At 32.1% G+C, this 12,520-nt stretch overlaps 1 protein-coding gene across 1 annotated transcript in view; it reads left to right on the plus strand.

Annotated features, from left to right (window-relative positions):
• Window positions 1-10,289, plus strand: part of LOC119608389 (putative mediator of RNA polymerase II transcription subunit 26) — an 84,101-nt gene extending 73,812 nt beyond the window's left edge. The window contains 4 exon segments of the mRNA XM_037962791.1: window positions 3,382-3,780; window positions 3,842-4,367; window positions 9,252-9,825; window positions 10,281-10,289. Of these exon segments, the coding sequence (XP_037818719.1) occupies window positions 3,382-3,780; window positions 3,842-4,367; window positions 9,252-9,825; window positions 10,281-10,289 (1,508 nt within the window).
• The last annotated feature ends 2,231 nt before the right edge of the window (window positions 10,290-12,520 follow it).

The following is a 12,520-nucleotide window of genomic DNA, read 5'->3' on the forward strand; positions in this document are numbered from 1 at the left end:
CTAGTTCAGTTCTAATTCAGTTCTAGTTCAGTTCTAGTTCAGTTCTAGTTCAGTTCTAGTTCAGTTCTAGTTCAGTTCTAGTTCAGTTCTAGTTCAGTTCTAGTTCAGTTCTAGTTCAGTTCTAATTCAGTTCTAGTTCAGTTCTAGTTCAGTTCTAGTTCAGTTCTAGTTCAGTTCTAGTTCAGTTCTAGTTCAGTTCTAGTTCAGTTCTAGTTCAGTTCTAGTTCAGTTCTAGTTCAGTTCTAGTTCAGTTCTAGTTCAGTTCTAGTTCAGTTCTAGTTCAGTTCTAGTTCAGTTCTAGTTCAGTTCTAGTTCAGTTCTAGTTCAGTTCTAGTTCAGTTCTAGTTCAGTTCTAGTTCAGTTCTAGTTCAGTTCTAGTTCAGTTCTAGTTCAGTTCTAGTTCAGTTCTAGTTCAGTTCTAGTTCTAGTTCAGTTCTAGTTCAGTTCTAGTTCTAGTTCAGTTCTAGTTCAGTTCTAGTTCAGTTCTAGTTCAGTTCTAGTTCAGTTCTAGTTCAGTTCTAGTTCAGTTCTAGTTCAGTTCTAGTTCAGTTCTAGTTCAGTTTTAGTTCTTTGTATATTATTTTCAATTCTTATAGAAAAATTCCGATAAAGTGTCACTTTATAGTTTAGAAAAATTTTAAAAATTTTGTTTTTTTTTTAATATTTTACTTACTTTCGTTTATTTTTCTCTTTTTACTTCTGCTTCCTTTCGCCCTGAATACCCCTTATACTTCTACTTATATTTAAAAAAATATTTATAGGATTAAAAACAGTTACAACTTTTTGTTTATGAACACAAAATGTTTTGAGTTGTATTTGTTTGTTTAAACATACAAGCACATACATAAATAAAACACAACTATAGTCCTACATCTGTATAAATCGTGTCAATATTTTGCAACATGTGCATGTTTATGCATGCATGTTTATACGTGCTCATTTACTACAATAAAAGGTTACTATACTCAGTACACATAAATAATGTTTTCTAACACACGATTATATGAAATGTGAGTTTTTGTTGCTTTTTCTCATTTTAGTGGCATGTTGGAGTAAATGAAATTTGTAAAACACTGAGAAAAATCCAAAAAACCTATTCGAAATGATACGTTTTTAAAGTAATTTTAGAGCAAATTGTAATTATGCGAAAGATTTTTTCTATGTACATATGTATGTATTTCAACTACTTAAATTTAAGCATGAGTTTTAAAAAATTTTTGGCAGACATTTATGTATGAAATGTAGTTTTGTACAAATACAGACGTTTTCAAAAGAGCAACGTACACATAATTGTACGTGTATACATAAACATGTAGCAGCGCTCGCTATAGTTTTATAAACAAATACATTTTTAGAGAAATAAAAAAAAAAAAAACAGAAATGTCAGCATAAAAAATTTGTAGATGAAAGAAACATTTCACTTTGTGAAAAAATGGAAAATTTCATTTGAAAGCATGAACGTCATGTTTCAGAAAAAACTTAAACCTAAACACTGATACATAAAACAGCATTTACCACCTAAATGTTTTGAAAAGAAATGTTTAAAAATTGTTTTCTCAATCTAACGAAAATAATACAACAAATGTATAGCAATTTCGTCACTTTCATTGAAATAGTGATACATTTTTAAAAATGAACTGAACTAGAAATGAATAGGAACTGAACTAGAACTGAACTAGAACGTGAACTAGAACTGAACTAGAAGACTAGAACTGAACTAGAACTGAATAAGAATGAAACTAGAACCTGACCTAGAACGAACTAGAACTGAACTAGAACTGAACTAGAACTGAACTAGAACTGACTAGACATGCTGAACTAGAACTGAACTAGAACTGAATATAACTGAACTAGAACTGAACTAGAATGAACTAGAACTGAACTAGAACTGAACTAGAACTGAACTAGAACTGAACTAGGAACTGACAGAACTGAACTAGAACTTAACTAGCTGAATAGAATGAACTAGAACTGAACTAGAAAACTGAACTCGACTGAACTAGAACTGGAACTAGAACTGAACTAGAACTGAACTAGAACTGAACTAGAACTGAACTAGAACTGAACTAGAACTGAACAGAACTGAACTAGAACTGAACTAGAACTGAACTAGAACTGAACTAGAACTGAACTAGAACTGAACTAGAACTGAACTAAACTGAAACTAGAACTGAACTAGAACTGAACTAGAACTGAAACTAGAACTGAACTATAACTGAACTAGAACTGAACTAGAACTGAACTAGAACTGAACTAGAACTGAACTAGAACTGAACTAGAACTGACTAGAACTGAACTAGAACTGAACTAGAAAGAATGAAAAAAGAGAACTGAACTAGAACTGAACTAGAAACTGAACTAGAACTGAACTAGAACTGAACTAGAACTGAACTAGAACTGAACTAGAACTGAACTAGAACTGAACTAGAACTGAACTAGAACTGAACTAGAACTGAACTAGAACTGAACTAGACTGAACTAGAACTGAACTAGAACTGAACTAGAACTGACTAGAACTGAACTAGAACTGAACTAGATGAACTAGAACTGAACTAGAACTGAACTAGAACTGAACTAGAACTGAACTGAACTAGAACTGAACTAGAACTGAACTAGAACTGAACTAGAACTGAACTAGAACTGAACTAAACTGAACTAGAACTGAACTAGAACTGAACTAGAACTGAACTAGAACTAGAACTGAACTAGACTGAACTAGAACTGAACTAGAACTGAACTAGAACTGAACTAGAACTGAACTAGAACTGAACTGAACTAGAACTGACTAGAACTGAACTAAACTGAACTAGAACTGAACTAGAACTGAACTAGAACTGAACTAGAACTGAACTAGAACTGAACTAGAACTGAACTAGAACTGAACTAGAACTGAACTAGAACTGAACTAGAACTGAACTAGAACTGAACTAGAACTGAACTAGAACTGAACTAGAACTGAACTAGAACTGAACTAGAACTGAACTAGAACTGAACTAGAACTGAACTAGAACTGAACTAGAACTGAACTAGAACTGAACTAGAACTGAATTAGAACTGAACTAGAACTGAATTAGAACTGAACTAGAACTGCACTAGAACTGAACTAGAACTGAGCCAATACTGAACTTGTTCAACCAATTTTCTCGCTTTGGTTTATTGTTATGTTTACTAGCAATTATTTAGACATTTTACCAACAAACATAAATTTGTAATTGACCTCACAAACCATTTATACAATTTTAAAGATCTTTTTAGAGTTCTATTCATAAACAACACAAAGGGAAGATAAGTAGCACACAAAACATAACATAAATTGAATATACAATATCAGTTTCTATCATCTTATTTAAGTGACACATTTAAACATTTTTCAATTTTCAGATGCCAGTTGTGATGAAAGTGATACCATCAGTACAACATCATCAACACCAACTACAACAAATATTCCCTACAATATTCTAAAACCAATTTTAAAACAACCACAACAGCAGCAACAAAATGTTCATCAAATACATGTGGTACAACAAAACTCCTCCACAACCATACAACCGAAATCAATACTAAAAGACAATAGTCAGCATCAACAGCAGCAACAGCAATTGCAACAATTGCAGCAGCTACAGCAGCAACAACAACAAATACATCGAACATTACCACAACCACCTAAAAATGCTGGCCTGGGTGCATTTCATACAAAAGAGACAGCATTACAAAGAATCCAACAACAAAGTGGTCTACTACATGGCAGTCGTACAAATCTATCAAATTTATGTGGAGCAAATACTCTAGGACCAATTACAAACGGCAACAACAATAAATCATTATTCATCATCAACGTCACAACCAACATCAGCCACACCATATGGCAACAGCAGCAGTAATACAGGAGTAGTTGGGGGTATGATCGGTGCCAATCGTAGTTGCAGTACCTTCAATATGACCACAATTGGCATGGGTAGCAGTGCAGGAGTTTCTTCTTGTAGCTCTGGTAATAATGTTACTAATGGAACATTTGCCTCTGGCTCTGGATTTATGGAATTACATTCACCCTCTCATGTGGGTGGTGGAGGACTAATGTCAGCCACAGGTTTTAATAAACTAAACGAAACTTTACTCAACACACATGCAAATAGTTTGAGTACCTCGTCAACGAGAAATAATCTACAATCGATAAGAGCACAAAAGTCACCCATCTTAAATAGAAGACGTTCATCGTCGATTGTGGCAAATCTTCTTACAGCTGATTTTACCTACAATCAAACGTCGGCATCTACACCCTCGTCAGCAACGGCAAATTCCATAACAGGGGGCAACAAAAATATGAATGATGTTACCCATGTGGGCACTTTATCTCACAGTAATACACGGTAAGTAGCTGCTATTTTTCATTAGAATATTTCTTTTGTATTTTATCAAAAGTTTAAATTACAATTTTCAATGACTTTGTTTATCCATTTGCCAAGGTCCTTCGTATTGCTACACTTCATTTAAGCCTTACAACGTTAAAGAGGCTTCGTTGTAACAACTATATTTTGTAAACGTGTGAACAACAATTGCATCATTATTGAAGATTATTTTTTTTCCTTTTTCACCAATGTCCTTTGGCACATAAAATGCAATCTTTGTAATGTAATCAGATTGCTTTTGTAGTGTTTTATAAGGAAGAGAGAGTGTTTTTTTTTTTTGTTGATACAAAGATGCTTAACAAAATTAGAAATAGGTGCAAAAGAAAAATATTAATCAAGGTTCCAGGGGGGGGGGGGCTTATATGTAAATAAAAGCTTTACAGAAACCTTTGAACTAATTAAGACTTAAAGAAAGTTGCCTTTATTGAGGTAATTTATAATTTTTGAAATTATGGTTTTGTTTTTAATGTTTTTATTATTTTTTTAACCGTGAATATTAACACAAGTATAAGGCGTATACTTAATATTTAATTAAACATGTATTAAGTATACGTTTATGGAGTAATGAAAGCTTTGTTATTTTACCCTTAACTACTAAATCAAAAATGACATGAACTAGAACAGAACTAGAACAGAACTAGAATAGAACTAGAACAGAACTAGAACAGAACTAGAACTATAACAGAACTAGAACAGAACTAGAACAGAACTAGAACAGAACTAGAACAGAACTAGAACAGAACTAGAACAGAACTAGAACAGAACTAGAACGGAACTAGAACAGAACTAGAACAGAACTAGAACAGAACTAGAACTAGAACAGAACTAGAACAGAACTAGAACAGAACTAGAACAGAACTAGAACAGAACTAGAACAGAACTAGAACAGAACTAGAACAGAACTAGAACAGAACTAGAACAGAACTAGAACAGAACTAGAACAGAACTAGAACAGAACTAGAACAGAACTAGAACAGAACTAGAACAGAACTAGAACAGAACTAGAACAGAACTAGAACAGAACTAGAACAGAACTAGAACAGAACTAGAACAGAACTAGAACAGAACTAGAACAGAACTAGAACAGAACTAGAACAGAACTAGAACAGAACTAGAACAGAACTAGAACAGAACTAGAACAGAACTAGAACAGAACTAGAACAGAACTAGAACAGAACTAGAACAGAACTAGAACAGAACTAGAACAGAACTAGAACATAACTAGGACAGAACTAGGACAGAACTAGAACAGAACTAGAACAGAACTAGAACAGAACTAGAACAGAACTAGAACAGAACTAGAACAGAACTAGAACAGAACTAGAACGGAACTAGAACGGAACTAGAACGGAACTAGAACAGAACTAGAACAGAACTAGAACTAGAACAGAACTAGAACAGAACTAGAACAGAACTAGAACAGAACTAGAACAGAACTAGAACAGAACTAGAACAGAACTAGAACAGAACTAGAACAGAACTAGAACAGAACTAGAACAGAACTAGAACAGAACTAGAAACAGAACTAGAACAGAACTAGAACAGAACTAGAACAGAACTAGAACAGAACTAGAACAGAACTAGAACAGAACTAGAACAGAACTAGAACAGAACTAGAACAGAACTAGGACAGAAACTAGAACAGGACTAGAACAGAACTAGAACAGAACTAGAACAGAACTAGAACAGAAACTAGAACAGAACTAGAACAGAACAGAACTAGAACAGAACTAGAACAGAACTAGAACAGAACTAGAACAGAACTAGAACAGAACTAGAACAGAACTAGAACAGAACTAGAACAGAACTAGAACAGAACTAGAACAGAACTAGAACAGAACTAGAACAGAACTAGAACAGAACTAGAACAGAACTAGAACAGAACTAGAACAGAACTAGAACAGAACTAGAACAGAACTAGAACAGAACTAGAACAGAACTAGAACAGAACTAGAACAGAACTAGAACAGAACTAGAACAGAACTAGAACAGAACTAGAACAGAACTAGAACAGAACTAGAACAGAACTAGAACAGAACTAGAACGAACTAGAACAGAACTAGAACAGAACTAGAACAGAACTAGAACAGAACTAGAACAGAACTAGAACAGAACTAGAACAGAACTAGAACAGAACTAGAACAGAACTAGAACAGAACTAGAACAGAACTAGAACAGAACAGAACAGAACTAGAAAAGACCTAGAACAGAACTATAAATTTCTTGTTGAACAGAGTTTTAAATTGCATTTCACTTTATGTTTTTAAATCCCTAATAACTTTGATTTCAATAAACTAATTTAATTAAACAAACCGTATAAATAAAAATTTTTTTTCTATTTGAAAGTAAATCAATTGTAGCGAAAAAAACAAAACAACAACTGAAATTCACACAGGAAGAAAGAAAACAAAATAAATCAATAAAATAAATTAAAATATTTTTGTTCGCCACCCACACAGATATATTTAAATATTATAGAAACCGTGTTAAACACAAACTCACATACGTATGTATATATTTGCAAATGTGTTTGAAAATGATTTGGAAAAGAAAATTAATTATTAATTTTAAATTTTAAACATTTTTATGACAGCAAGACGCGTCAGTGTCATGAAAAGAGAGCTACAATATTTAATTAAAGTTGAGACTTAAGTATTACTTTCTTAACTCTAGGAAAAAAAATAATTAAACATTTTTTATGGAAAGCAATATCAGACAAAGTAGCATTCATTATACCTGGATGACATTATTAACTGAAAGTTTAATGTTTCTTCCTTTAATTTTAATTTTCTATTATATTTCAACGTTACGCTTAAGAAAAATTAAAACAATTTTTACTCTTGATTAAATTGCAACATTTTAGCTCTTTGTTGCATTTCTTTTAATATTTGTTGTTAAAGTTTTCCTGTAAATTTTTTCATTCTCAAAACATTGTCGTCGTTTTTTATTAATATTATCGATGTGGTTGTTGCTGCAGCTGTTATTGCGGTAATTCATAATTTGCATGTTGCACAACATTGCTTAAGATTATGGTTGTACATTGGTGCCACAAGTACTTACAACATAGTACATAAATGGGCGTAAGTGAGGGAGGCGTTTTACAGAAATCAGTAACATGCAAAAAAGTTTTTATTCCCGTCTATGACTAAAAGAGTGAAAAACACTGTAAAATGTAACGCGTAGTTAAATTCATATAAAAGTAATAATACAAGAAAAGAGTAAAAAACTTTGTTATAAAAGCTTAGGCTGATTATTACGGGTTTTCTGTGCGTTTTTTCTTTTTTGTTGTATAATATTTTACTTTAATATAAATAGCGGAAACGGAAACAACTGCCATGGCTTAACAACCGCATATAAAAGAAATCCTACTTCAGATACGATGTAGTAATGAAACTACTACTAAACGTACCAACAGTACATTAACATCAACTGAACTATTTAGAACAGAAGTACTTAACACTGAACAAGAACTGAACTAGAACTCAACTCGAACTGAACTAGAATTAAACTAGAACTAGTTCAGAACTGAACTAGAACTGAACTAGAACTGAACTAGAACTGAACTGAACTGAACTAGAACTGAACTAGAACTGAACTAGAACTGAACTAGAACTGAACTAGAACTGAACTAGAACTGAACTAGAACTGAAACTAGAAACTGAACTAGAACTGAAATAGAACTGAACTAGAACTAGAACTGAACTAGAACTGAACTAGAACTGAACTAGAACTGAACTAGAACTGAACTAGAACTGAACTAGAACTGAACTAGAACTGAACTAGAACTGAACTAGAACTGAACTAGAACTGAACTAGAACTGAACTAGAACTGAACTAGAACTGAACTAGAACTGAACTAGAACTGAACTAGAACTGAACTAGAACTGAACTAGAACTGAACTAGAACTGAACTAGAACTGAACTAGAACTGAACTAGAACTGAACTAGAACTGAACTAGAACTGAACTAGAACTGAACTAGAACTGAACTAGAACTGAACTAGAACTGAACTAGAACTGAACTAGAACTGAACTAGAATGAACTAGAACTGAACTAGAACTGAACTAGAACTGAACTAGAACTGAACTAGAACTGAACTAGAACTGAACTAGAACTGAACTAGAACTGAACTAGAACTGAACTAGAACTGAACTAGAACTGAACTAGAACTGAACTAGAACTGAACTAGAACTGAACTAGAACTGAACTAGAACTGAACTAGAACTGAACTAGAACTAGAACTGAACTAGAACTGAACTAGAACTGAACTAGAACTGAACTAGAACTGAACTAGAACTGAACTAGAACTGAACCTAGAACTGAACGTGTAGGAGTTTTTTAATAAAAAACTCAATCTGTCGTAATTGTCTGATAACACACTGTAAACTTACTTAAGAGCACGACAACAAAATGTTTTAAAACTAATTCAAGTTTTGTTTTGTAAATTGCAACTAAAAGTTGGAAACAACATTTTCTGGTGCGTGCCATTGTTGCACTTTCTACTTTCTTTAGTTTTTTTCTCTTTCAAATCATCACAAAAGCTAAAAGACTGTAATTATTTTAGTTTAAACTAATTAAAATTAACATTTTTGTTTGCACAATAACATTCAAAGAAACAAATATTTAATTGGAATATGACGGCCTGAATGCGGTAGCGAGGGTGTTAAAAATGAATGATTTTAAAGAAATAATGATTATTTTTAATTAAGTATGTAAATATATATGAAACTATAAAATTTTTAAAATTTTACCATTTCTAATACTACAAATCATTATAAAATGAAATTAAATTTGTTTGGTTTGTATTTAATTTAATTAAATTTTTCCTTTTTCTGTTAATAACAGTGATCGCATTGCTTTAGTAAAATCACCTGTGACACATACGAAACCTTCACGCATGAATTTGATACCAGTTGACACAGGTGGTGTTTTAACATTTCAACAAGCCATGTCAGGTGCTGTTTCACCTCAATACTCGGCAGCCACCTCACCCCTCTATGCACCCAACTCCATGGTTGGTAGTAGCATTAATAGTCACTTGCCCTCATCAGCCTCTGCAGCGGCTGTTGCTGCTGCCAATGCCACAAACTCAACAGAACTTGACATGTTGCTCGAGGATACAACATCAACAGCATCACCCACATCAACAGTGTGTTGTGGTGATGGCAGACCACCGAATGGACCATATGTGGCCGATACACCAACTGGAGATTGTGGTAGTGGCATGAGAACTAGAAATGACCACCAGTTTCCCCATGCAGATGGTGACTTGGATTCACCTACTGCTATGCCCCATGAACGTATAGCGGGTGTTGGTTCGAGTCTTATACATGGAGGCAGTTCAGCAACGATTGCTCAATTGGGCAGCAGGCAAAGGCAACGTATGCGCACCTCGAGCATGCCAGCAGAGAGTAGAAAGGTAAGTTTTGTCGGTTTTGTTTTTACCTTTTGTTGAAGATATAAATTGCTCTGTTTTCAGGTTTTTGTTTTTCTTTTCCATTTTTTTTTTGCTTTTTGTTGTTTTTTTTTTTTTTTGTTCATGTTTGACTAATCCTTGAATACGTAATTTTCTATCCTGTTTGGCTTTCTTTTTTATTTATTTTCTCGTTTCGTTGTTTGTGTAATAAAGACAAACAAGCTACATATAAACAAAATGGATGGGGGACTTAAAAGTTATTAAGTGACCATAAATTGTAATAAAATAGTTTTTAAATATTTTATGATACATGTTATGTTAGCTTTTAAAACATTGAAGAGAAGATTTATTTTGTTCATAAAAGTGTTTAATGATTTCGGAAATATTTATATTGCTTAAAGAAAATGAAGGAATAATATTTTTAAATAATTTTAAGAACAGTTATTCCTACATTTCAGTGGCATTAAAATATTTAAAAATTATGTAAAAGATTTCCTTAGCAGTTTTATATGATTGGAAAATAGAATAGAATAGAAGTAAAAATCAAAATCCCTAAAAGAATGTAAACTGAACTGAAAAAACCTAACTTTGAACAAAGACATTAGATTTTGAGTAAACATATAAAAGTGATGTAGTCGACTGTATCGCAGCTTATATACCCTTCAATACATTTTAAAAACAAGTAAAAAGTATAGTCGGGCATGGCTGACTGTATGTTACCCTACACCAGTTATGATTGTACATATTTAATTTTTATTTATTTCTTATAAAAAATATTGATGTTGATTCCTTAATTCCGATGTCAATATTTGAGGACTTTATGCATGAAAAACTAATTTTTTGAAAATGGCTTCATATGTGAGATGGGTTTAAAAAAGGGTCGATTCTCATAAGATTTGAAGGAGAAATTTACTTTTAAATAAAATTTAACTATTCCGAATTTCGATACTAATGGTCATAAAGCAATTATGGACATTTAAGGCATATTTTAAAGACAGTTTTTAAGAGGGCTAGGGTGAGATAAGATATACTACTATATTTGTCGTAGTTATGAGATAAAAAGTCCAATTTGGGTGGTTCGATTGTATGGGGGATAGGTGAACAAATGGGCCGATTTCAACCATTTGCAATAGGACCAAATAATACGCATGGTCCAATAACACCTATGTTCCAAATTTCATAATAATATCGTTGAAAATTGCTAGTTAGTTAGTTAGTTAGTTAGTTAGTTAGTTAGTTAGTTAGTTAGTTAGTTAGTAGTTAGTTAGGTTAGTAGTTAGTTAGTTAGTTAGTTAGTTAGTTAGTTAGTTAGTTAGTTAGTTAGTAGTTAGTTAGTTAGTTAGTTAGTTAGTTAGTTAGTTAGTTAGTTAGTTAGTTAGTTAGTTAGTTAGTTAGTTAGTTAGTTAGTTAGTTAGTTAGTTAGTTAGTTAGTTAGTTAGTTAGTTAGTTAGTTAGTTAGTTAGTTAGTTAGTTAGTTAGTTAGTTAGTTAGTTAGTTAGTTAGTTAGTAGTTAGTTAGTTAGTTAGTAGTTAGTTAGTTAGTTAGTTAGTTAGTTAGTTAGTTAGTTAGTTAGTTAGTTAGGTAGTTAGTTAGTTAGTTAGTTAGTTAGTTAGTTAGTTAGTTAGTTAGTTAGTAGTTAGTTAGTTAGTTAGTTAGTTAGTTAGTTAGTTAGTTAGTTAGTTAGTTAGTTAGTTAGTTAGTTAGTTAGTTAGTTAGTTAGTTAGTAGTTAGTTAGTTAGTTAGTTAGTTAGTTAGTAGTTAGTTAGTTAGTTAGTTAGTAGTTAGTTAGTTAGTTAGTTAGTTAGTTAGTTAGTTAGTTAGTTAGTTAGTTAGTTAGTTAGTTAGTTAGTTAGTTAGTTAGTTAGTTAGTTAGTTAGTTAGTTAGTTAGTTAGTTAGTTAGTTAGTTAGTTAGTTAGTAGTTAGTAGTTAGTAGTTAGTTAGTTAGTTAGTTAGTTAGTTGTTAGTTAGTTAGTTAGTTAGTTAGTTAGTTAGTTAGTAGTTAGTTAGTTAGTTAGTTAGTTAGTTAGTAGTTAGTTAGTTAGTTAGTAGTTAGTTAGTTAGTTAGTTAGTTAGTTAGTTAGTTAGTAGTTAGTTAGTTAGTAGTTAGTTAGTTAGTTAGTTAGTTAGTTAGTTAGTTAGTTAGTTAGTTAGTTAGTTAGTTAGTTAGTGCTATGGCCAATACCTGAAAAGTTACACTCATTTGAATATGACGATAATGTCCAACTTTGAACCCCCCAAAGTCCGGAAGTTTTTGACCGATAGAGCTGAAAATTAGTATCTGACCTACTATCTAATTGTACTAACCTTAGTGCAAATTTCGTCAAAATCGATTTTTTTGAGTTGGGTCATTTGACATGAAATTTCTCATATGCATAATAGCAGGTCATTCACTACTCAGCATTATTATTTGTTATTTCATAGTTGTGAAAGTTGTGCAATTTTATTCCTGCGTGGTGACTTCAGTAAGAGGTGCAAATATTTATTTCATCAATTTTATTTTCAATTTCCAATTACAATTTTTTTTTATTTTTAATTAAAATTGCGTTTTCCTTCTTCGTAATATGTGTGTTAAAAGTACATATATGTACATTGAATAAAATTGACTTTTCATTTTTCAAATTAATTTAAACTCAATTTAATTTGTGTATTGTATGTAAAACTATAAAAATAATGTACAAAGAGAAAAAGTAAGAGTTC

This window comes from Lucilia sericata, unplaced genomic scaffold (assembly GCF_015586225.1).
Source record: "Lucilia sericata isolate MDLA Ls3-8-SP2 unplaced genomic scaffold, ASM1558622v1 Contig000826F_arrow, whole genome shotgun sequence".
In the NCBI taxonomy this organism is placed as follows: domain Eukaryota; kingdom Metazoa; phylum Arthropoda; class Insecta; order Diptera; family Calliphoridae; genus Lucilia; species Lucilia sericata.